The 26247-nt window shown below is 41.6% G+C and overlaps 6 protein-coding genes across 6 annotated transcripts; 2 read left to right on the forward strand and 4 right to left on the reverse strand.

The window, feature by feature from the left end:
- Positions 1-28: 28 nt before the first annotated feature.
- Positions 29-1254, reverse strand: BCR41DRAFT_373541 (hypothetical protein; the record flags this gene model as incomplete). Its single annotated transcript, XM_022026791.1, has 3 exons — positions 29-251; positions 393-559; positions 1078-1254. The coding sequence occupies 3 exons, from the start codon at positions 1252-1254 to the stop codon at positions 29-31; spliced, it is 567 nt and encodes a 188-aa protein (XP_021878149.1).
- A 188-nt stretch (positions 1255-1442) lies between these two features.
- Positions 1443-2182, reverse strand: BCR41DRAFT_310641 (P-loop containing nucleoside triphosphate hydrolase protein; the record flags this gene model as incomplete). Its single annotated transcript, XM_022020998.1, has 3 exons — positions 1443-1947; positions 1995-2013; positions 2038-2182. Coding segments are annotated over 3 exons (669 nt in total), but the record flags the coding sequence as incomplete, so codon positions are not given.
- Positions 2183-5285: 3103 nt separating this feature from the next.
- Positions 5286-6162, forward strand: BCR41DRAFT_373543 (hypothetical protein; the record flags this gene model as incomplete). The annotated part of the gene is made up of 2 exons (XM_022026792.1): positions 5286-5584; positions 6144-6162. The coding sequence occupies 2 exons, from the start codon at positions 5286-5288 to the stop codon at positions 6160-6162; spliced, it is 318 nt and encodes a 105-aa protein (XP_021878151.1).
- A 62-nt stretch (positions 6163-6224) lies between these two features.
- BCR41DRAFT_388842 (hypothetical protein) lies at positions 6225-8849 on the forward strand (the record flags this gene model as incomplete). Its single annotated transcript, XM_022028046.1, has 5 exons — positions 6225-6237; positions 6314-6392; positions 6947-7279; positions 7520-7614; positions 8451-8849. The coding sequence occupies 5 exons, from the start codon at positions 6225-6227 to the stop codon at positions 8642-8644; spliced, it is 714 nt and encodes a 237-aa protein (XP_021878152.1). The 3' UTR covers positions 8645-8849.
- An 8839-nt stretch (positions 8850-17688) lies between these two features.
- Positions 17689-19261, reverse strand: BCR41DRAFT_284613 (hypothetical protein; the record flags this gene model as incomplete). Its single annotated transcript, XM_022020262.1, has 4 exons — positions 17689-17822; positions 18036-18365; positions 18522-18822; positions 19187-19261. Coding segments are annotated over 4 exons (840 nt in total), but the record flags the coding sequence as incomplete, so codon positions are not given.
- A 1507-nt stretch (positions 19262-20768) lies between these two features.
- Positions 20769-21026, reverse strand: BCR41DRAFT_360038 (hypothetical protein; the record flags this gene model as incomplete). Its single annotated transcript, XM_022025296.1, has 1 exon — positions 20769-21026. Exon 1 carries the CDS (start codon positions 20988-20990, stop codon positions 20772-20774), a length of 219 nt encoding a protein of 72 aa, XP_021878154.1. The 5' UTR covers positions 20991-21026.
- Between the last annotated feature and the right edge of the window lie 5221 nt (positions 21027-26247).

Raw genomic sequence — 26247 nt, forward strand, 5'->3', positions numbered from 1 at the left:
GTGTCCATGGGCGCTGATATGAATCTACTCAAAGGTTCACTTCTATTCGCGAGGACAAAATTTCTATTGGCTTCACGGATCCATCCCTAGACATGCTTGCGTCAATTTTGAGAATACAATCATTAATATGCTTTGTCAAGGCTTCGTGGCTTTGAAGTTCTTGACGCCGTACATACCCCTTGACGTTACTGGAGACCATTCGGCCACATTGACATGTGGGGTGTAGAGAGGCAATCGAAGTAAACATGTCCCTTACCATTTAAAGTGTCTTTTACATCTTGTGATCTGTGGAAAGGCTGTTATTTATGATGATGACTTTCTGAGTCAGGAAAAGCAGGGATAGGCTTTTCGACCAAAAAAGCTTGGAAATCCTAGGTGTTAAAGACACCTACACGCACTTCCAAAGCGATAATCTCTCTAGACTGTCGTAAGCTTCTGGTTCATAATGCATAAACTTGAGAGTGTAATCCGCTTGTTGGAGAGCATCTCTGGAAACGGCTGAAAACGACACACGGGGTTGATGAAGACTAGCGATAGTAAGACTAGGGTCTTCATTAAGCTATTATGTCATCGATGTTGATGAATATCCATGGCGTGCCAAACCGATAGATACCTGTAGGTTTGTATCAAGAGTACAGCAGTTTGCTAATTAAGGTTGTCCACTCTATCGCGAAGGTATTGTAAAGTTACGCGACGGAGGACGGATTGAAGCATTTAAAACCAGACAAATGGACTTCGATCAATCCTTTGATGACAGTCAGGCCATTTTAGACCCTGAAAGCATGCAATTGGATATTGACGATTATATTGAATTTGAGCTAGAAGGTGTAGACATCTAAAAACGCGATTTATACTCCAATAACTTTTATTTCATGAAATCACTTGGTGTAATGTTTCTAAATTCACCTGCACGTCGCGCCCGAGGCTTGATTCGGACTACCACGGGCCTTATTGATGGATCTATTTGATTGTCTTTCACACGATCTATGAATCAAAGAGTAGGAGTGATAAAAGTGCTTTGCCTTTTCTCTCTAAATCTTGGTTCACTCCTATCACGACACAGCTTAGCTCATTAACCTCCTCGTCATCCAATGGCACCCATTTAGTCAGCTGAATTACTGATTTGAGGGAAATTACTTGGGCAGACCTATTAGCAAGCAGGTTGACCATCGAGCCCGAAATGACACATTTCACTGTGTTTCGTCTAGACGTTGGTCTATAGCGTTGCTCAATCCAACTTTTTCTCCAGTCCATGATGGCTATCAGAACAGTTGCTTTCTTTTCTTCAGACCGAGGATGGGTTCTACTTTTTACGGCACTGGATTGAGGACCATCGATTGATGCATCCCCTGTCTCGGGACAACATAGATCACAGCAATTAGTAATGGGCTGATGCTCATAGTCAAAAGCTTTACATAGTACTTTTCGCCGGCAGTCCTTTGTTAGGATGAATTGTTTGAGATTGTCATCTTCGAAACCGCACTCCTTATTTCATCCTCGTTACCCACATCCTCAGAAGCGATTCCCCCTTTTCCTAGCTTAGAAAGTTGATGCTTGGTTACCGTCAGGATTCCGAAACCTCGAATACTCGAATCTCTAGCAGCTCGACCGAAGCGCTGTACAAGTGTTGAAATATTATTGGGGCATCCAAACTGACCTATGCGAACAATGTCTCTAATGCCACAGCCCATCCCCGCAGCCTCTACTGCCATCATAATCTTTGCATCTCCAGACTTGAACCTTTCCATCGCCCTCCTCTTAAAATCCTCTGCCTTGATTTCATGGTAAACGACAATCTCATCTCTTTGATCAGGAGCAGATAGATTTCGCAAATGGTTTACAGCTTGCTCGGCATTATTACGGCTATTAAAGTACACGATTGTTTTGACAGAGTCTCTGATGAAATCTAGACTGCTATATCCCGAGCTAGACTCCACAACCTTGATGCTGTACCGGATATTGACACGATCATTCCTTAAATTAATTGTTTTGACGTCCTCCTTGTAATGGAACCTTTCCTTGATAACCTTCAGATACTGTTAGGGAGAGTCGCGGATAATGCAATAAAAGGGATAGACAACGGGATACTGGAATGCAGACCATCTAGTTTACTGTAGTCCTGCCTGAAGTCTTTTCCCCAAGTGCAGATGCAATGTACTTCATCTATCACAACCGCTAGGACTCGACTGTTCCACTTCGCATTCTTCTACAAGTCCGAAATCCGGTCAGAAAGGAGCGCCTCTGGTGAGATAAACAGAGCTTGGTAGTTCCCGTCGATAACATTTTTAATGTTGAAGGATCCAGGGTAAAGCCACTTTTTGATAAAAAGGCTTTTAATGCCTTTTTATTTAGTTTTTTGACCTGTGTAACTTCAAGTGCTGCTAAAGGGGTGATGACAATAATGATGGTATTTGGTCAGAGGACCAAAGGAAGTGTGTATATAAGGATATAGTCTTGCCGATTCCCGATGTTGGACGACATCCATCTGCTCCTCTTTGGGGTATACGTCAACTTTCTGATAGCAGAGCTCAGAAGCATATCAGGGACACTAAATGTTAGTGACTGTTTTATGTGCTATTGTTGTTCAAGGAAAACTTTTGTTCTAGCACACTTGCTGAATGTGGATTGTCTTCCAAGATTCGTGAACCCATTATAGCAGAATCGGTGAGAATTTTAAAGAGAATTGCTTGAAGTGTAGAAAGAGAAAGAGAAAGAGAAATAAAGAGAGAAATAAAGAGAGAAATAAAGAGAGAGAAATAAAGGGAGAGAAATAAAGGGAGAGAGAAAGAGAAATAAAGAGAGAGAAAAAAAGTCGCAGAGTGCTGAATTACAACTTTATTTTAAAATTTAGGCCAGTGTTTTGTGCTGATGTTAAATAAACTGGTTGTGACACACAAAATTTACCCATCGGTTTTGCAAGTAAAACTGGTGTTACTTGTTACTTACCGATTTCTTACCTCTGCAAATAGTTTACTCTAAAATAGTAACCTCTTTGGCTCTTTTTTTTCACCCTTGTCAACTCATAAATCCTCTACTTATTTCTACTTGTACAATAATGCCAACGATGATACGTGACTTGACGCTTTGCAGACAGGATGACACTGAGTCTAACCGAGATTAACAAGCATCCTCTTAAATAGCCGTTAACAGTAAACTCCTGAATTGAGACCAGCCTGTAGGTTCGGTACCGTCTTGTCTGCAAAGGATCCCTGGCTGAGAATTCCCAATATCTCAACATTTTCGCCATTTCTCGCTCCAAATCAGGTAAACGTAAAGCTTGATACTGCTGCCGTTTACTGGTCTCTCTTTTAGAGAGATCCCTACCGATTATACGTCTACTGCTTAATAAAATTGTATTTGATAAGTATCTAACCAACAAAAAGCTCAATAACGGCATCATGGAGACCTCAAATCATCGTCCATGTGACTTTTTCTATTTATCTCGATAAACACTGAGAGGAGCCCTTTCATTCCTTTTTTATCTGGTACATACTGTCATCTTCTATTACATGTAGCATGGGCATGGTGCCATCTTCCCGAGAAGGATAGGTATAACATTCACTTTAATAGAGTCAGTGATGAACCTCTCAAAAAAAAAAAAAAAAAAAAAAGGGGGCGGCGGCATGAGAATTTGCGGTATTAAAAATGTCGACGACAAAATTCAATTTGACGGGGAGGTGCACTTTCCTTTATTCTTTTAAGGCTGGAATCAAGCCTAATGCAACAATCGTAATAAATGGCAGTGATTGATCTATAAGTGAGCATGGTTTTATACTTTCAATGGACGTTATCAAGTCAAAGATAATGAATATACCTTCCCCATATTTCATTTGTCCAATCGCTATCTTACTGGCCTTGATCACCTGTTAGCTTCCTACAAATGTGCTCTTTTATTATTATTAATATTATTGTTATTGTTGCTGTTGTTGTCGTTGTTTTCCTTTGAGTAAGAAGTGAAGAATTGAGCATGAAGCCAAGGTGTTGATCTGATCAGATCGCTTTGAGAGAGCGCTACGCGCGTGTAACTGAATATATCTTTATAGTTTCCTTTCAATTAGATGTAGTGAAAAGACATGTGCCTATTATGCCCATTACTGGAATTTGAATAAATAAATCATTGAAGTAAACTGCTCACATCGCTGAGATCGAGACCATTCTTTCAGGAATAAAGAAATGTAGTTGTCAAATATAGTAGTTTTACTGCTTTTGAAGGGTAGCGCTATGGTTTCACTATAAGCAGTGGCAGGAAATTGGAGTTGAATGCCCTGTGAATCTAGTCAAAGGCGAGGTACATTGCTGTTTGATTTGAATAGAGTTATGAAGGACACGACACGGGCAATAACAATCCGCCGGGAGTTTTTTTTTTTTTCATTGAAAACAAAAGAAAAAAAAAATATGAGTATGAAGGCCTCACACCGGTCTAGTCTACCCATGTATTCTCTTGCATTGATCCGATCCAAGCAGGTCTTGCTTGCAGCCATGCTTGCAAATTGCTAATTGACAAGCCGTGGAGCCATAAATGCCATTGCATTGATAGAGGATGTAGGGTACGCATCCACTGAGCAAAAGAGATTGACCGCAGTATGTTCCAGCCTTTCTAGTTTTACAGAGGCAGGCGGCATCGCTGGAAGACATGAAAAAGAGAGCAGCCGAGGCGATGATAAGGCAAACCTGGGCGATCTTCATTTTTTTTTTTTTTTTTTTTTTGTAGAAGATGAGCAGATGTTTGTAAACTTGTGGGTGAGTTGAGGACCTGGGTGGAAAGATTGGATTCCAGCCTTTTTATTAGAGAAAAAGCTAGTGAAAAAAAAAAAAAAAAAAAAAAAAAAAAAAAAGAAGGATCATCGTTACTGTATATTTCTTTGCATCTTTGCACTAGTGGGATACCAAAGTAGTAAAAATCAAACAACAACGCATGCCAATTGATATCATGCTCATTAATGTACGAATAAATTATTAAATATGGAGGCATTGCTAAGGTTTACATCAAATTTGGGCCGTGCTGACACCTCACCAACCTGTTGCCGGTCCTCTCTTGGTAACAGAGGTCTGGGCTGGTTTGCTTTTGGATAGACTAGACTACAGTTTTTTTACTTGGCAAGATTTTACTTGGGTTTAATCCAGTGGAGAGTAAGCTTAGATTCGACGTCGTGAGATTTGCAAAGATAATAAAATGCAAGAGAGGACGCGAGTAGGCCGTGCTTAATAGAAGGGGAACGTAATGTGTATTGATAAAAAAAACGGTAGTTACTTTTTTTTTTAGGCTTTCCGTAAACTGAAGACCAATGAACCGTCTACTCCTGATCTCAGCACCATCGGGTGCAGTATCTGTACTCTATGCAGCGGCAGACATGAAACTGGAAGCAATCTCTACTCAAACAAAATGGCCAGCTTTGACTTTACAAATCTATAGACCAACGGTTATAGAACATTGCATATATAAACTCACCTTCTCGCTGTCGTTGCTTCAGCATGCCTTCCGCGCCTGGGGAACTCTAAAGACCTCCCCAAATACTTCAAGCCCCTCAGTGGGCTTGGCTATGCTAGTTATTTGCTTTCTTTTTTTATTGAAAGACATGAGTGGGTAATATAATGAAGGGAGGATTGAACATTGTCTTCAAGAGCGGGCGTTGTAGGTTGCACGTGTCGTCTACCACTCTTTTTTTTTGAGATCCCCGAACTTAAAAATTCATTTTATCTCCAACCTCTTTCTTCCAGTACTGTTTTTTTTTTTTTTTTTTTTTAATACAAACCCCCCTCCCCCCCCATCATGCCCCAGACACTTAAATATCGAGAATAAAGGTGTCATCGCTGGAATGCAGCCTCGTGAGTATGAATGGTCCCCATGGAGATCGTGTTAGCCAAGGGCAGTGTAGCTCAGATCCACCGTCTAAAATATTATCAAGGTTGTATATGCATCGAGAAAAGTAGCTAACCACAGCCAAAGCCAGGCCCCCCGAACTTCTGAGTGGACAGGGGGCATCAGAAGGGCCCTACATCATACCAGGTGGGGAGAAGCATGAGGAACACGCTTGAAAATTATCACCACTCAATCACCGAATGAAAAATAAGTAAGTAAGAAAACAGTTACGGAGGCACTTTTATGTATGTAATATATATTTTATTTTATTTTATCCCGCCAGGTGTTTTCAGCTGGCTTGAAGTAAAATAAAGGATATATACTTAAATGAAGAAGAGAATGACATTCTTTTACAGACTCTAAAATGAAGCGATGGAGTGAGCTCACCTGAAAACGAGTACAAACCAGAGTCGGATACCGGATATAACGGTGGAAAATCATGAAACAAAAAAGATATTGGTTATGCTACCCAAACACGGATTCTCACGACTTTGGTAGCTTCAGAGCAAAAGCTCGGTTTGTCTGGTCCAATGTAAGGTCATTTTAAGCTTTCCGACCTTATTTTCTCAAGCATCAAAGACTTTTTTTTTTTTTCTTTTTTTCTTTTTTTCTTTTTCATTAACTCGAGTATCTTTCTATGAACTGATAGCATTGCTTGAAGCAAAGACCAAGAAAAAAAGAATGCTGGACTGCAGCGATATCCTCGATCTGTTAGGGTCGATTTTACAAAGAAGGGTCGTCTGATTTTAAACTGATGGCAATCAAATAAACTTGAAAAAAGTGATAATTTGATTTAGTCCGCATCTGTAGTACAAATCGAATGGTTGCCTGTATAGTCCTGCGCTATGAGGGACAAAATATTGAGTATTTGTCAAGTTTTTCTGTATATCTAAGGCTCTGATCGGCTTAGAGCACATTCCGATTTAAATTTTCATACTTTCTATTCAATGACTCCAGCCTATCAGCTTTCACCCACATCGATACACGTACAGTATAAATATCTTTTGGCAGAGAACGCCCTCATTTTGACATAAATCTATGAAAAGGAACTTCTGGCAAATATACAAATATACCGAGCTTTTTTAGGCACCTTGGTGATAGAGAAATAACTAATGGCGCCAAATATTGGCATAGTGACAACGCACTGGGTTGTGGAATAAGTGGTGACTTGGTGGCCAATTTTCACTTCACTCTTTTTGCGCTTCAAGGGAAGAGTCCGTCCAGCATCCACCCAGATGTAAAAAAATTATCAATAATCTGGCTAATGACCAAGAAGCAATGTTGCTTTTTGAGTCGGATCTTCCTACCAAAAACCGAAGCAGAATTCAGCAAACGTCGGGTTGTTCAACCACAAATAAGGAGCGTAAGCTGGGTTTGGACTGTCGTGACACAAATAGTTTTATTGCAAGAGGAAGTGAGGTAATTGAGCTAAGCACAGGAGGAGCCGTTCATTCAGATTGAAAATTGGCCCAGCTCGAGCAAGTAGTCGCCCGAAGTAATCTGTTGTATTATCATTGAACGTTTCTAAGTCGCAAGCTGCACCAGAACGCGGCGATTACCGCCTTATCGGGTTTTAAAGCTGGAACTGCCTGCCATGACAATTATGCAATTCATGTCTTGTTATCCCAGATGTGGGCGGGTATTTCTATAGTTCCATAGTCGACAGAAAATAAAAATCAAATGCTACGGAGCCACATTGGAGAGTGATTCATTTCGCTTGAAAGTGGTGTGCAAGAAAAGGACAATATTCACTGGTACGCCAGAGCCCAGACACTGGTGAACTTAACTGATGTGCTTTGGATACCGCTGGTGTACATGTCCTTAGTAATTTTTTTCTAGTCCCCCGGCGGTATATCGCACAAGAAACCATCAATGGTTGTTTTTGTCCAACTATAATAATGGCATGTATACATATACTTTAAACTCCAGAATGGTGCGGGCCAATTTCTGCTGTGCGAAACGCCCAGAAATCTTGATATAAAGTTGAACGAGTGCCAAGGACTGACAGGATAACTGCAAGGAAAGGTAAGTAGTGGAAAAACAAGGATAGTAATGAGTCTAAGAACTAGAATAGGCTCAAGAATAGTTTTATTGCAGACTGAAGTTTTCTATATTACAAGTCTGCGATATTTATACCCAACGCCTGGAGCGGAGACGCGTTCCATGAATGACTTTTACCAAATACAAAACTCCAAGTGCTAAGTTAACTTAATACAAGGGATCCGAGGAAGATATCTGGTGCAATCTTATTTCAAGGCTCCTTGGCACCGTAGGTCCTGGTCATTGGTCTATAGCTCTTCCAGAATTCTAAAAGTTATTCACGGAACTAGAAACTAGGAGACGCGACTTGGCTTGACAAACAAAGCTTTGCATGAGAGGAATGATGGAACAATTATCACACACGTGATCTTTTCTGACTCTGAATGCATTTTAGGCCAGTGTGGCTTATGAGCAACACACTAACCAGACGCCGCATTTAGTTTGAACTGAACAGAAACAAGGTAATAGATATAATTTGAAAGGATATGACAATGCCCTTTGGGATGGATTGTGACATTCTCTTTCAAAGCTTTCCCGATTACTTGAATAGGTCCAGATTTATATAAGCACGATCTATGGACCAAGTTGGTTGTGGTCATGAGTGAATCGCATATTCCCAGTACTCTTTTTTTTGCCTACTTACTACGTCGTGTTTCGTCGTTCGACTATACATCGTGCTGCCGAGCAATGGCCAGTCTTTACCCAAGCAAACCCCAAGTACAACGAGTTTCCCGAGCCAATTGAACTAAAGCTTACTGTATTGTCGAAGCAAGAATCGATATTCCTTCCAGTAGACATCAATTCCAACTAAATCATTGCCAGTCTCAAGAAGACCATCAAGAAAAAAACGCCCCAGATCTCGATCTTATTCTCGCACACAGGCTTTCCCTCTCGAAAGTTTCCATCCTCAATGCCTCAATGAAGAAACATTCACGTTAAAGATGTAGACAAAGCTCCAATAAATCAGTAGCTGTACCAAACTATGAGATGAAACCACTCAAGCCATCCATCTATGAAGATGTTAACGTCCGGCGCTACAAAATTAAAAGAAACAATCATCCATGTCCTTGTCGAAAAGCCGTAATGAGACATGTCTTCGGGCTCTTGATGATTCAAAGCTTCAAAAAGTTGGTCCTTAATGCCAGTCAAGCTAATGTGTAATGCATAGAATCTGCCTCCTTCGCTAAAGAGTTGACAGCCCTCGCTCTTGTTACAATAGGTTGTCCTTTGCATCAATAAGGATGGTTGATATTGACCTTTCTTGTGGCACTGAATGCTGCTTTTGAGATTGACTATCGTAGCTCTCTTCTTGAGATGGCTGATGATCGTGCCAATTCAAATGAATCCAGCCAATGAACGTTGCAGAACATATATAAAATCCACTTTTTTGCAAAAGAGTGAGAGAGGAGTGTACATTCTTTGGAAATACTTAGTTTATCATGACGTCTAATAACGATTTCGGTTTCAGTTTTGAAGAGGAGAAATACAACTACATGAGCGATGTTGAAGCAGGAGAAAGACAACAACATCTACTATTCTGAAGAGGAGGAAGAAAACAGCATCAGCTATAATAAGGAGGATGAAGAAAACAATATCAGTTATAATGAAGAGGGGGAAGACTACGGAGATAATCTATACTAGACGGGCGACCCGTGGCTTCGCTCACGGTCGCTCCAGTCTAGGCTTTGCCTCGTGAGGCTCATTATCACAGCGGGAGCCGACCTATAATGTGTCACTTCTTTTCTTTATTAATTCGCCGAAAATCCATAGTCACTAAATAAAAATAAACAATTTTTTTTTTTTTTTTTTTTTTTTGCTACAAAACTATGGTGCCACAAAGATTGATCAGCATCTTCTTTTCTTTCGCCCTTCCGGAACACATCCACTGGCATACTTTAGAAGTTCCACTAATGAGTGATATTGATATTGAAAACAACGATGACCGCAACATCGATAGTTCCATTAACATCCATGACCTCCTGGTTCCTGAACCCCAGGCATATAACTTTATTCCAAACAAAGCCATTCTCGAACTTTTCCCAAATTTTGACAGAAAAGATTTCTTTGTCCCTGATCCAGAGAAAAAAGATCAGTATGAGGACCTTCGGGACACATTACAAACAACCATCGGCTCTTACCCCAAAAACAAGCTTCAGAAGTATTCTGCACCACCTATTACCGACCTACCATGGCCCGACAGTGCCAAGTTACGGCAGCAGTTCGACTCTGATCTGGCGTCCATTCAATCCAAGCTGGCTATCCATACGCGCCCCTTGGACAAGTATGTCTTGGATGCCATGCAAGACGACAGTCGCTCCGACGAGTCCACGCTATCAGCCATTGAGGGAGTTTCCGATCTCATCGAGCATATCAAGCAGATTAGCCATTACATCCACGACCTCCGAGTGCAGAACCTTGAGAGAGCTCATGGTCTACAGCTGCTTACCAGGAAAAGCAATGCCAAGACACCGGCTGTGGACTCCCAATCCCTTTTGGAGAAAAAGAAGCTTCTGTTATCCATCAAACGAAACCTGTATTCCAACAGCACAGGACGCGGTTCGAACAGGAACAGGCATGATCGAAACAATAATTTCCCTAGAAATAGCGCTCAGAGCAGCTATTCTAATCAAGGTCAGAGCAATCAGTCGCAGAGCCAGCCTGATAGCAACAACAACATCAGTGGCGGTAACCGGCATTTTTACAATGCCCGAGGCAACTCCAACAGGGGTCGCGAACGGGGTCGCGGCCGAGGGCATCAACAAACGACCGACCACCAGTAGGAGGCAGGATTCACTTATTCCAGCAAGCATGGGCGATGATCACAGACGAGCAATGGGTCCGGGACATAATAGCCAAAGGATTCAGGATCCCATTCAAGTCGCCACCTCCACTCTCATCCAGCCCAAGCAAGTCCCACAAGCTATCAGTGAAGGAAACAGAGTCCATAGAGAAAGAGATAGTGAGTCTTTTGGCCAAAAAAGCAATAGAAACAGTATCTTCCCCTACAGGCTTTTACAGTCGGATATTTACCATCCCCAAAAAGACAGGCGATCTTCGTCCTGTATTGAATCTCAAACCATTGAACCAATATATACCGGACAGACATTTCAAGATGGAAAGTATCAAAAATGTCTGCTCCATGATGAACAAAAACGATTTTATGACGAGCATAGATCTATCAGACGCATTCATGCATGTTCTGGTACATCCTTCGTCGAGGAAATATCTTCAGTTCGAATGGCAGGGACACCATTACCAGTTCCGAGTCCTTCCATTCGGGCTCTCTCTGTCCCCCCTTATATTTACGAAGATGTTGCGCCCTGTCCTCAGGTGGGCAAGACGCCAGGGAATCCGAATGGCGGCTTACATAGACGATCTTCTAATTATAGCTCCCAGCAGAGAACGAGCCATACAATACACCCAGCGCGTCCTATCAAAGCTTCAATCATTAGGCTTCTTAGTGAAAGAAGAAAAGTCAACGCTAGAACCAACGCAAGTCATAGAGCATCTGGGCTTTACCATCAACAGCAGAAACATGACACTCTCGATCCCTCAACACAAAATCAGAGACATTCGCAGGGAAGCGCGCAAAATAAGGAACAATGGCGTTTGCAGCTTAAGAAGTTTATCCGCCTTCATCGGGAAAGCAATGGCAATGACAGCAGCCGTATTTCCAGCTCGACTGATGTGCCAGCGCCTTCTCCAGATAAAGAACGACGCCCTTCGACAAGGCCACAAATGGACCGACACGATCACAGTGACAGAGTCGGCAAAGGACAACCTCACATGGTGGATAGACAACCTCCAGCATTGGAACGGACAAACATGGCTCACGGAGAGGACAGAAGTCGACGTTTACACAGATGCCTCGGACACAGGGTGGGGTATCGTCGTAGACGATTCGACCTATGCAGGGCGATGGACAGCCTCACAGTCTCACGAGCACATCAACGTCAAAGAACTGCGGACAGTTCTATTTGCGACAAAGCTTCCCCAACTGCAGGGCAAGACAGTGAACATAATTTGCGACAACATGACCACACTGGCACACATCCAACGGTTCGGAGGGACTCGCTCAGCTCCATTGATGGAAATAGCGGACACCATTTGGAAGCATTGCCTAGCAACAGGGACACGACTCAAGACAACATATGTCCCATCATCATTCAACCCAGCGGATGCACCATCACGCAGGATGCAATCGCAGTTGGAATGGAGCATTCATCAGGACTTCTTCGATTATCTACAGAAGATCTGGGGCCCGCATCAGACGGATCTGTTTGCATCATCAATCAACAACAAAACAGAGAGGTTCATGTCATGGAAGCCAGACCCCTTAGCGATCAACTTCGATGCACTACGGCACCCATGGAGCAATCTGGGGAATTTGTACATCTGCGCGCCATGGAACCTGATCCCTCAGGCCCTTCAGAAGCTGAGGCTAGAGAAGCTACAAGCGACGATCGTAGCTCCGAACTGGCCCAGCGCCCTATGGTATCCAACTCTTCAAGCGATGGCGACTTGTGCCCCCAGAGAGATCCCACGCAAGTATGTCCTCCCAGCTCCAGGACAAGATCAAAACGTTCTAGCAAAGAATCCGCACTGGACACTGCAAGCATGGCGCGTAAACGGCGCTATTACACAGACCTAGGTTTAGACAGCGAAGCAGCGGAGACTATACTAGATAACCTCAGACACAGCGACGGCACAAAAAATACGCCCCAGCGCAACAAGTGTTCATCGATTGGGCCAGGCAAAATGACAGGGATCCATTCACCCCCAATCCGATCCTTTTAGTTAACTATCTCAATCATCAGATGCGCAACCGTCCATGGTCTCCCGCCACCACTCTGCAGAAACGCTCAGCCATTTTAGCTCTATTTCCAGACAAATCAGCGTTTGACAAGAGCCATGTATATAAGGACTTCATTACAGCCATCAAGGCCAAACACATTCGACCTAGCAACGCATTGAGCATCAATCTCAACCCAGCTCTTGATTATATTCGATCCCTTCCTTCTAACGAGGAAATGTCATTCCTTCAGCTCACGAGAAAGCTTTGTTGGCTTCTAGGCGTTTGTGGGTTCCTTCGTCCAGACGACATTCGATGTATAGACCTGACCAAGACTACATGGACCACAAGCCAACTCATGCTCTTCATTCCTATTCCCAAAGAGAAACGACTTGGGAACCGCATCGAGAAGACAGTTTGTATTCGTTCCAACAGTGATCCGAAACTGTGCCCTGTGAATACATTTGCTGCGTATTTGCAAAGATTAACAGATCATCCACTGGAGGTACCACATCCGAAGGATGACAGTCTGACAATTCAACCTCTCATCCGACATTCCAAATATTTGAATCGAGCAGTATCAGCAGAAACCATTTCCAATCACATGGACTCGATCTCAACTAAGATCCCAGAAGTGGAAAAGGCTTCCCGACGTATCAAGCCACGCGCACTCGGCTCTACAGCTGCAGCTACAGCAGGGGTATCGATTGACGACATCATCGCTCATGGTAATTGGTCTTCTCCGGAAACTTTCCAATATTTCTACCGCATGGCTAGTCAGACAAGAACGAATTTTACTGAGATCCTGGGACAAAACTCTGGATGCACATTATAGGTCGGCTCCCGCCGTGATAATTACACAGCGTTCTCGAATAATATGAAGAGAAAAGCATATTATCCGAGGGAGCCGACCTATAATGTCCCACCCTCCTCTCCCTAAGCTAGTCTGGTCCGGAGCTCAAGTCGAAGATGCTGATCAATCTTTGTGGCACCATAGTTTTGTAGCAAAAAAAAAAAAAAAAAAAAAAATTGTTTATTTTTATTTAGTGACTATGGATTTTCGGCGAATTAATAAAGAAAAGAAGTGACACATTATAGGTCGGCTCCCTCGGATAATATGCTTTTCTCTTCATATTATTCGAGAACGCTGTGTAATTTACCCTCGTTGGGGTTTTTTATATTTTAGGTATTAAATATTAAAGTCTTTTTTTTATTGACATTTTGCTGTTCTTCAAACAAAAGAGTTTCAGCATCGGCTCGCTTTGTCATTATATTACATAAAGCGGCATGGAAACGGGCCGAAGCAAATTCATCCCATAGACCACGAGGTTGAGGAATGTTGCAATGGTAAAGGAGCATCGAGAAAAGATGACGCAGTCTTTTAGGGAATTGAAACCGGCATGCTTCTCGAAGGCAGTCTCGCCATTCGCTGTCGTCTTGCATATAACCAAGCGCCACAGCAGCTTCCCTAAAGGTGCCAAAGAGCCTATCATCCACTTTGCGGAGACACTCAAAGCTTTTTGCTCCCTTTTTGTGCAAACGCAAGATTCTGAGAGAGAAAAGCTCACGGTCTTTAGGATGAACAACATACATTCGGGTTACCGTCTTGTCCTGCCTGTCATGCGTTCTTGGTATCCACATTGGTGCCTGACCTTTTTTAGCCTCCCATCTGTAATGCAGAGAGTGCTTATCTCCCTGCCACATATTTCTCCAGTGATGCAAATGCCCTCTCAACCTCGTACGGATTCAAGTCGCCAAGTCTTTCCCATTCTTGTTCCCAGTCTTGTTCATACGGATCTTCTTGCCGAGCCTTTTGGTCTTCCTTAGGGGCAAAAGGAAAGGTTTCGTTTTTCTCTGTCTTGATTTTTTTTTATAGTGGTGGATGAGGAACTCGCTTCACCTCCTTGCTTTCTTCTGCCTCTTGCTAGGATGGCTGGAGATGAAGAAGATGAGGCTTGAGTCTCCTTCAAAGCTTGACTTCTTGTCGAATGAGTCGAATAAACTTTTGTTACGGAGTGGTTCTCCATGTAAAAATGTAAAAAGTATGAGATATATGATTCGAGTGAAAGTGTAAATTATTTATGAGAGATGGAGAGTCAGCCTCTAAGGCAATATCGGAGTCAACGTCGGGGTCATCGTTAGAATTAACGTTCGAGACGACTCTCGAACCATGCGCCCGTTTGTTAGCCCTAGAAGGCGTGAAGAGCACTGCTAGGAGGAGTGGACACGTGAGAAACGGTCCTGCCATTGCACTTGAATCCCTCACAGCTCCGGCAAACCTCGCATTATGACTCTGTAATGTTTGAAGTAAAAAAATTCGGTTTTAAGGCAAGGAGATTGGATCGAAACATCAACATTATCGCTTTAATCTTACCGTGAAAGCGAGGGGGATATGAAGTGAGTTCGACGTAAGCCACCTCTTCAACCCCTGTACGTCATTTGGAAGCCATGCACACTCTCTGAGAACCTTCCTCGCCCCATGCACATCTTTGTAGTGACGCAATGCATAGAAGTCAAGCGTAAGTGCACGACCCTCCGCTATGGCTGGGAATTTGGTGGTGGCATCTGTTACGTACCGAGGCTTGGGAGTGCACCTCAGGTGCACTTCCATTTTTATTCATAAGGTCAGAATATTATGTGACGGCCATAGAGAGTCCTTAATAAAAGGCTCTCGTTTGACAACAATAATAAAAACAACTTTGATCTCCTTGACTCATCAGACGCGAAATTATCTCAGCATCAGGTCCATTTTTCTGCAGAGCGCGCAGCACAGCGGTGTTCAAACGGATGGACTTCTTAAATTGAGGAATACACTCCTTCTCAGATACATTCTCAGATTTGAACTCAAAGATAGCAATCTCCGTATTACAATTGTAATTTGCGCTCAAACGAAGCGACAAGTCCACCTTTCGGCCTCCGATGTACCTCGAGGTCGCCCCTTAGTCCTTTTCGATTACTTGCCTTGCATGCTTACTTGCTGGAGATGTAAGCTCTCCTCTTTTTTGAGTATAAAATGTTGGTATTGATGGTTAGGTACAACAGTGGAATAATCAGCAGAATGAACGAACAAGTGCAAATAAGACTTACGGGATCACTCTAAGGAATTTGCTGTCCATCAGGGTGTTCAGAATGAGCGCCCACAATGATACATACACATGCTCAGTGGTTGGTGGTGCGAGTTGGTTGATGCAAAGGTGGATAACGACCAACAGGATCTTTTCTCTCCTCACCCTAAACTCTTCTGGTGCCTCATCCAAGGTAGCCAGCTGAAAAAAATATCCACTTCTTAAGTTTCTTCAAGTTTGGTGGCGTAGTAAAAGAGGCGCTACTGTCCATTGGGCAAAGGGCATGAAGCATCTCACCCATAAGATTTTTTACAGGCTCTTCTATTGTCCTGAAACTTGGTAGCTCTGACTGTTCCTGGACTTCCGCGCTAAACAACAGGCCATTGCTCGCGCCTTCCGAGACCGTGTTAATGATCCCAGAAAGAAGCACCCTAATGGTTGAGTGAGTTGAATGGTCCATCATATTATTTTGCAGCTGCTATCAAGCTAGTTGGTTCATAGTTTATACATTATTTTTACATACAAGCGGGAAGAAGCTTGCTTACAATACGTCCTTGCTCAGTAAAAATGATTTTCTGTCAGCCTTGTTGTCGTCCAAAAGCATCTGCTAAGCACGCTCGAATATTTCTCTATGGTTAGAGGAGATTTTAGGCGGAGCCTTTGGCATATCAGCCGACTGGCCGCGGACCTAAAGGATGGAATGGAAATTAGGCCGTAGCACTACATGAAGAGGGTTCACCTTCTAAGACCTTTTGTATACTCACCCTCTTGTAGATGTACTCAATGAGAGGACGGAACGGATTCTCTTCCGAGTCATCCAGCATCGCCTCCAACTCATCAATGGCTTCTAGGTCTTTCAAGAAGAAAAAAGAAAAAAGAAAAAGAGAGAGAGGCATCAGTTATAGCGAAGTGCAACTAATGTTGAATGAAGCAATTAATTAATTAATTATTTCCGCCCTCGTTCTCATCTAAAGTTCCTCGGCCATACTTCTGGATCACATATTCCTGACTTGATGGTTGCCGCCAGGGCTCCTATTCGATTATCGAATAGGAACCCTGGTTGCCGCGTGCCATTGCCAGATCTCTTGGCAGATTTTTTTTTATTCACCTTTGACTGGATACTCATCCAATATCCTTCTTCATTCTTTTCTTTGAACTTTTCGAATGTAGCCTTAAGTTGCTCCTGTCTGGTTTTTTCAATTGATGGAGAACTGATAAGAGTAAGGAACGCTTGGTTCGCCAACGCTTGCTAAGAAAACTTGAAGTGCTTAGAAAACTTGGGCAGAGATACGTGTTCTTTATCTTTCTAGGAGCATCAATACTTGAGTGTTTGGTAGGTCTTCCAGCATTCATGATGATTGTCTAATGATCTTTTTCTGTCAATGCCTTTGAAAGGTCCTCTCTTTTGAGTCTGACCGTTGCGAATGTCACGTGACATATCAGTCGTTCTCTTCTCTTGAAATTTTTGGTCTTTTTGCTGAGTTGTCGAGCCGTTCACTTCCAGCTCCAGATAGGGAAAACACTTCTTGAACACAAACACAAATAAAGAATGGCTCGACACAAAAGACTGAACGAGAACAGTCAATACTTCAATGATTCTTGTGCAAAAAAAAGGAACAAAGAACTAGTTTGCTGCTTGCTGCTTGCTGCTCATGAAATAGGTGGCGAACCCTCCCAGGTGACTAAAATAAACCTTACAACATCAATCTACCATATTCTTGGTCATCATGTTATAAGGAATCGGAACTTTCTTATTAACCAGAGGATCTGGAGGGGCTTTTTATTATTATTATTATGTATTATTATTTAAAGCATGGGGATAGTCAATCGCCACAAGGATGTTTAGGGGGAAAAAAAGAAGAAAAAAAAAGAAAAAAAGAAAAATGGTTTGTTTTTTGTTTGTTAATCTACTCGAGTTCTATACGGGAAGAAGTGGTCTGTAATGTTTTCCTGGACGATACGCCCTGTCTAGGCATCAAATGTGGCCTGAGTCCCTTTCCAAAGTTGCGATAACAGATCACGCCAATGATAATGGTCGATATAATCGTAATCAAGCATAGCGACGCTTTTTTTTTTTTTTTTTTTTTTTCAAGAAAGAAAAGGAGAGAAAGTTAGAAAGATGTATAAACAATGATAGCGGATTCTTTTTTTTTTTTTTTTTTTTTTTTAAGAAAGCAGGAAACCATGTGAAGATGTGAATTTGTTTCTTTTTTTTGTTTGTCCTGTTGTTGTTTGTTTGCTTCTTTTCTTATAATAGCATTAAGCATATTAAACTTACCAAAGAGTGTCAAAAAATTCCTTACACCGACTACGTTGATCACCTTGGGTCCTACATACATCCGAACAAACTTAAAGGCAAAATAAACAACGCCACAGAGCATGGCCATAAAGAATGTGGCCATCCAGAGACGACTCTCATGTCGGACTGCATAAATGGCGATATAAAGGATCACGAGTGTTAGGGGCAGCACAATGATGGTCAACCAATACTCTGGATCGTCTCCTCGTTTAAAGAGTGTCAAATAAATGAATTGGATTGAGAAGCCAATAAAGAAGAAGAAGTCCACCTTGATCAACACCAGGTAGATTTGATACCAACGATACATTCCTACATTTGAAAAGGGAAAGGGAAAGGAAAGGAAAAAGAAAAAAAAAAAAAAAAAAAGGAAAAAAAGTAAATAAGGATGGACTTGCATAATGTGTATAACTGGTATCTATTTTTTTTTTTTTTCTTTTAAAGAAATAGTTTTTTATCTGCCCTTACGTCTTATAGTGGGATCAGCACCGATTTTCTTGTAGATGGTCCATCCAAACTCTTTAAAGAGTCGATAGGCAAGCCAGGTAATCAGGATCTGAGTCAGACCAATGACACAGATGGCGACGATCAAACCAGGATTAATTTTCGATTGTAATTCCATAGCTTTCTCTTCCGGGACGAAAAAGCCTTCCTTTGCAGCCATGTGAAGCGAATTCTTTGTTTGTGAGATTTCAAATATCGAGTAGGCGAAGCAACACAAATTGAAGATGACAATTCCAATTAATTCGATCGTATTTTGGGCTCGGACCTAAAATTCAAAGGCAATAAAAAAAAGGGGGAAAGTTGTCATTCGCATCTGTCAGTAAAGAAAGCAATTGTGGACCGTGTGTCAAAACTCTCCCCCTTTCTTTATCCTTATTCCCCTCAACTGTCTTTCTTTTCTTTTTTAAAAAAAAAAAAAAAAAAAAAAAAAAAAAACGCTCACGAGCCCATTTTCAGGAACAAAACGGGGTGCATGATTACAATTACATTGCAGACACACTGCCAAATCACAAACCACGCATGCATGGAACATCATCAAACAATGACAAACCAAAAACATTGCCTATCAATTGCCATCAACAAAAACTAAGAAAAATATACAAATGTAAATGTAAATATAAAATACTTACAGCATCCCATGCAAAGACCAGTTGAAAAAGCTGAGCAAAGATAAAGACAATCATGTAGGCTGGGATAGAACGTGATTGATTCCTCCAATCCTGATAAGGAGGTACAGACACACCTGCGTTTGGTCCAGATTCTGCAGGAGGCAATGCTTTACTGACCAGACTTTGGAAATATAAAACAGCAATGATGACTTGGATAATAATCACCAACAGAGCCTCAATTCCGATGATGGAGATCATTAGTTTACCAGAGAGAGTACAAGGGAAGAAGAACCATTTTTTGAGCCGAGCCTTTAAACCCAATGGTTCTTCTTTTTCCTCCTCCTCCTCCTCCTCGTCTTCTTCTTCCTCAGTATCATGTGTACCATTAGCTGAGGTTGCAGAGGTCATGGATGAGGATTGAGGTGGATAGGAGTAGGAAGGTGGTGGCTGTTGTCCGGGCTGTTGTTGATGTTGTTGATATGAGGGATGAGGAAAGGTGGGCGAATAGCTGCCGTTTGGATTAGACAGACGGTTCTGTGAGGATTGATAGGATGTTTGATTCAACTGCTGTATTGGTGCTTGAGTTAATTGAGTTGTAGAATTAAAATTAATATTACTGTTGTTGTTGTTGTTGTTGTTGCTGTTGCTGTTCATCAAATAGTTTATATTACTGTTATTGATATTATGACCATTGGTAATGAATGCGTTGGGATATCTATTAGCGTGGTTGTAAGTTAGAGAGGAAGGGTCATAAGGATGTTGTGGGCTGTTGTTGCTGATGATGTTGATGTTGTTGGTATGTCTTTGTGGGTGTTCAGCCTGGTTATGGCTCTGAGATGGTCGTAGGTTATTCGCCATAAGTGATACCTGCTGTGTGGGAAAGGAGCAAAAAAGGTGTGTGTATCCAAGAATGTTAGAGAAGGGCGAATCAATGAAAAGGATGAAAGTAATAAAGGCAAATGGAAGCAAAGGAATGCAAATGAAGACATGAAAGTAAAGAAAATAATGAGGGCAATGAAGCCAAGGGAGGGGCAATGAAGGCAATGGCAATGGCAATGAAAGCAAAAATAAAAAATAAAAAATAAAATAATTGGAACTGGGGCGCATGGTCGCCTGGACAAATGAAACAAATAAACAAACAAACAAACAAAAGCAAGAACAAGAGAAGACAGTATTCTACTCAAGCTGTCCAATGCAAAGGTATTTTTTTTTTATTATTTTCTATCAATTTCAATCCCTTGACAAGTTCTTCTTACTGAATGCAGGCTAATCTCATCCATGCTTGTCTTCATGGTGTCTAGAGTGCTGAATATTGTAGCTTTGTGCAGATGTGCAATGTGTAAAGTGGAAAAAAAAGTTTCGGTCTGTAATAATAACAATAAAATACAAGGAATTGTAGCGATATAAATAAGCAATAAAGACGTGAACAGAGTGGATGTTGGAAAGAGAGACAGCAAAAGAGAAAGAGAGATAGAGACTGTGTGTCTGTGTAATAAAAAAATAAAAATAAAAAAATAAAAAAAAGTCGTTACAAATGAAGGATGAAGAAAGAGAGAAAGAGGAAGAGTAAAGAAGACGATGAAAGAGGAATTGTCAATTGCTCTGTTCAACAAGAATGGGAGTGAAGGAAACGAGCGTTGGGAGAGTGTATGTACACTAAAAAAAAAAGAAAAAGAAAAAAGAAGGAAGGAAGGAAGGAAGGAAGAATAGGAAAGGGAGTAAAAGGAGTAAAAAAGAAGCAAGGATCAACAACATCCCAACCTAATTCAAGCATGATCAACATCAATATCAATATGGACATGCTTTCGCTCATTTTCATCTGCATGTGTCCGTGGATGGGGCGAGAAGAGAAACAGAAAAGGTTAAGAGGGTGGATGAGGCGTAGTCATCACTTGACTTGACTGGGCTGTGCTTTTTTTTTTTTTTTTTTTTTTCCTCTGGGTAAATTGAGAGTGATGTGGATGTGCATCACTGGAAAAAAAAATGCTCATCACTTTGTTCCTTGGAATTGCTCTCACACCCTCTGCATCATACCCCATTGATATGACATCTATGTGGCTGTGGATGGGATTGATGCTGCGCCATGGATAATTATGAACCAAACAGACATCAGAGTCGTATCACGCCACAGCACTTTGTTTGTTCTTTTTTGCTATTGAGCAGAAGGAAGCTTTTTAAGCGGTCGATCGATCGTTCTTTTTAGCATTTTATTTTGTTTACAAAAGTAACCATGGTACATGGTGCGGTTTCTGAAAATAAATTATTCATTTAAGAAGATCATTATTAGTATTCATGCAATAATTGCAAAGTGCTGTACCTTTTTACCACCTTCCATCTCCCCTTACTCCGAGGAGATTCCCTTTCTGTCTTTTCAAAAAATAGAATGGAATGCCCGATCATATCACATCAGGAAATAATTTAATTAAAAAAAAAAAAAAAAAAAAAAAAATCCCAATTGCTTGACTCTTGCTTCACTTCGCAGCAATGCTCCACATGCCAAACAAATATGATGTGTGGAATAAAAAAGTGCACAGACGCATGGGAAAAAAAACATTTTGCATTTGCAAGAATGTACTGTATTAGAGACCTATTTTGGAAAAGCATTCATTCATTAACACGACACATGTGCAAGATCAAGCCAATGATCATCAAGAAATTGAATTACATGGGTTTTGTCATTCATTCTATTAAAATGAAAAAAGAAATAAAATAAAAAAGATGAAATTGATCATTCCAATCTCTTCATTACTCCTCCTTTTGTTTTTCTCCATAGCAATCAATATACATGTTTTAGCAATGGGAAGCAATTCCCTGCTCCCTGTTGGAAACCTTGCAACAAATGAAAATGATGAGACATCAGATGGTGAATCAATTGCCCTAAATCCTACAAGTTCTTCTGAATCAATTAGTACAAGAAAAGCGCCTTTTCGTTGCTTCACCGTCAACAGCCTTCAGGAGAAGGAGCTTCTCACCAGTGATCTAAGCTGGAAGCGAAGCAGTAGCGATTTTTGAGAACAAGCACGTGCTGGTTCAATTTTTCAGCATGCTGGTTCGTTTTTTCAGCATGCTGGTTCGTTTTTCCAGCATGCTGGTTCGTTTTTCCAGCATGCTGGTTCGTTTTTCCAGCATGCTGGTTCGTTTTTCCAGCATGCTGGTTCGATATTTCAGCATACTTGTTAAAATTTATTAAAATTTTTAACTTGCTTAACCAAGTGCTCCTCCATGCACTGCTACCTCAGACATCATTCGCATTTATTTTAGAATCTCGAGCATCAATAAAAGCTTGATTACTCACAGCTACAGAATGGATAATCCTCATTCAAACATTTGTCAGTTTTGTATATGCACATGCCTAAAAAAAGATGTCAGCCATAGTTTGGCATCTGTTTTAGAAATTAAGCGTTGCCATAGAAGTCCTTTATTTTAATAAAAAAGTTAGCTGCTACTGCTACAACTCTGTAATTTTTTCAGGGCAGAGACAAAGCTGTGATAAAATATGATGTTACGGAAGTTTTGATTGGTCATTCGGTTTCTGCGTGCAGACAGGATCCATCCGGCTCTGCTGAATAACCTTTCAGAATCATTGGAAGTAGCCTGGACAGAAAGGTATGCTCGTGCAAATGGAGCAATATAATCCATTCCTCTTAATCCCTTGTCCTTTTGCTCCTTCCAGTAAAGCTCAGGAGTAAAAGCAAAACGCGCGATGTCCATCATCGGCGTTCTTGAAATAGACGCATCATAATATACCATATCGACACTAACTATCGAATGGTAATATTCTTGTTCCAAAAGAGGAAGTTGATCCCAACATGCTCCATCTTGGGTGGCGGCAAACTTTTTTGCTGCATCTCTGGTCACCTCTAGAGCTTTCTTCCTGAGAGAGTCACCATTGGTTGTCATTATGTCTTTAATGATACTCAAGGTCACCGGGTTCAGGAATAGCGATATGAGCATAACATCGGGAATGTCATCCACGGCCCACATCGTATTGATAAGCCTGTTAAGGTTTCTCCAGAGCTCCTGTGCCGTCTCGGTGTCGTATGTGCGAGAGTCCGGTAGCAACTCTTTCAACTTCACATACATTTGTGACAGTTTTGGATGGTCGGTACTGCCCACCCATTCAGTGAATTTGGCTGCATCTGTCATCATATGAATGATTTCACGGAGAGCTTTGACCTCATCACGATCGAGTAGGTTTGGCTCTAATTCCTTTGCTTTCAACCTTATCTCCCTTTTTTCGGAGGATTCCATGCGATGGTAGGTGCGAGAAATTGCTTGAGAGTAAAGTAGCACTCTATTTGCCATCTTGTACTGGGAGTTCCATCTTGTAATGTTCCTCGACAGCAACTTGGCACCCTTGCCTTCCTGTTCTTCCACTAAGATAGACATCGCCGCGGCATTGCCTCTGAAAAAAACTGAAATATCTTGGCACTTGTCCAATAATTTCTTAGCGGGCTCGCATAGCTCCAAAGACTTATTGATGCAAAGCTGGATCTTATGTGAGGCGCATGCCAACCAGTGCACCCCCTTGTGATCTTCTTGGTAGAGAGCTATCGCTTTTTTTATATTAGCACCTTGGTCTGTTGTTGCGCAAATGAGTCTTTCGCTCATATCCATGCTATCAATAGCCTCAGCTGGTAAATGAATCAAAAGACCACAAAAAAAAAAAAAAAAAAAAAAAAAACGTTAAGAACGTTAAGAACGTTGCAATACTTATGAAAATATAAAGATAAGGGGCAGATGTATCAGCATTTCACTTACCAAACTTCCGGTGAATATTTTGGGATGTTTGCACCCCATAGACTTGTTCCATCCCTATTGCAATAGATACTGGCTCGAAATTTGGCGTGAAAAAATGCATTGTAGTCCCCAAGAACTTCCTGTGATCGACGCTTGTCCAGCAATCTGTCGTGACGGCAGCGTAAAGCTTATAATAGGTAATGTACTCTTTGATTTCGCGTCTCATCTCTCGAACTCGTCGATCCATCCTGTCTTGCATAGCCATTGTGGTAGGGATATTGAAATAAGGATTGGTCATTTCAATGATTGATCTGAAGATCGTCGAATTAACTGCATCGAATGCCACTCCATTGGAGGCTATGTGCAGTAAAAGCGTATCCTCGAATGCTTCTTGTTCATGAGGGAGCGGCTTCTTGAGGCTCTCATTAACAATCTCATCTCGTGCGATGTCGAATTTTGCCTTTCTTGGTGGAGCCACGTCAACTTCTTCCGGATCAGGTGGCAGCATGATACCTTTAACCCTGCTCTGGTAATTGCGAAATTCTTGGAGGGCACTATATAAATCGCCATGGCACTGAGTTAAGTGAACAGATATTGAATATCCACTCCCAGTTTTCTTGTATGTAGTACCGCAGATTACTCCATCTTTCAGGACCAGACACTGGAATTCTTCCTTGCTTGATTTGAAAAAATGACCAATCACGCTGTTTTTGCGAAAGGATTTTTGATTTGGAATCAGGGCTAATGCTTTTTGAGAGGGAGGGGCGTCAGAGCATTGTTCTGGCGTAGGAATGGTACCAAAATCCAGTAACTCGTACAAATCATACCATCCGTTTGATGCAAAATGACTATCCCTCAGCTCAATCCGCCGGTTGGCCAATGCTTCAGCATCAATGGCACGTGTAAAGTCAAAAGAGGGAAGATTAATAGATCTTGAACGCGTAAAGTTAATATTGCGCTGTTGCGTGGAGCTCAATGTAGAAATCGAGGAGACTGAAGATGGGCCTGGTTTTGACTCCCGATATTGGGAGAAGCTGTTGGATGAACGGAGAGATGACAGTGGGGCTTGCTGTGCAGCAAGTAGCGTATGATTATAACGTGATGTAGGCAAAGCTGTTGATGATTGAGAACGTCCAAACGTCCTTGGTCTGGCATGATGAACCGATTGCGCAAATCCACCGGGAGGAGAAGAAGTTTTGATGAACCTCCTCTTTTCGCGACCAATGCTTACCATGGGTCTCATCGTCTGGGATGAAGACGAGATTGGGTTCGCACCAAGATAGGAGTCTAGTACCTCAAGCTCATCACACGGCATATCTTGCGTCTCGAACGATTCGCCATTGTAGGCTGCATCACTAGTTTGGGGAGAATCGATTCTATTTGCTGGAAGACTTTTCTGGAGTTGCATTCTTCGTTCGATTTGATTTCGGCGAGGTATAAGGGTCTCTTCCTCGTCCTCGTCCTCGTCCTCGTCACTGGTGTGCTCCTCCTGATACTCATTCCCCTCCTCGTGTCCATCCTCATACTCATCCTCATCTTCATCCTCATCCTCATACCCCTGTTCTCCATTCTCATCCTGGTGAAGAGGATCATGTGTATGATTTGCCATTATTTCTTAAAGATTTTGTGTGAAAGTAAAACGGGTAACAATGGAAAGAAGATAAAGAAGATAAAGAAGATAAAGAAGATAAAGAAGATAAAGAAGATAAAGGCAACGTTGTAGCATTCAATTGGTGTTTGGTTTTGTGTAGCATGAAAACCTTTCTGTTCCACCAGCTGCAGTTAGCACGCCATTTTTGTTTTTTTGTGAAGAGGCAATGAAGGGTGACTATGGCTGACATCTTTTTTTAGGCATGTGCATATACAAAACTGACAAATGTTTGAATGAGGATTATCCATTCTGTAGCTGTGAGTAATCAAGCTTTTATTGATGCTCGAGATTCTAAAATAAATGCGAATGATGTCTGAGGTAGCAGTGCATGGAGGAGCACTTGGTTAAGCAAGTTAAAAATTTTAATAAATTTTAACAAGTATGCTGAAATATCGAACCAGCATGCTGAAAAAATTAACCAGCACGTGCTTGTTCTCAAAAATCGCTACTGCTTCGTTTCCAGCTTAGATCACTGTTGGGAGTATGTGCCCAATCAATTGAAAGAACTGGATTCTGCTGAAGTTACACAAGTCTTCACTTTGAACAAAAAGACACTATGGGGAAAGCTAGTTGTTCAGATGAATGTTGGCGCGATGAATAGTGACATTTTCTGTCATTTTAAACATTTATTATGTTTGTAGGTGAAATGAGAATGTTTGTAGGTGAAATGAGATGAGCCTGAGTAGCTTGC

This window comes from Lobosporangium transversale, assembly GCF_002105155.1.
Source record: "Lobosporangium transversale strain NRRL 3116 chromosome Unknown BCR41scaffold_40, whole genome shotgun sequence".
Lineage (NCBI taxonomy): Eukaryota > Fungi > Mortierellomycota > Mortierellomycetes > Mortierellales > Mortierellaceae > Lobosporangium > Lobosporangium transversale.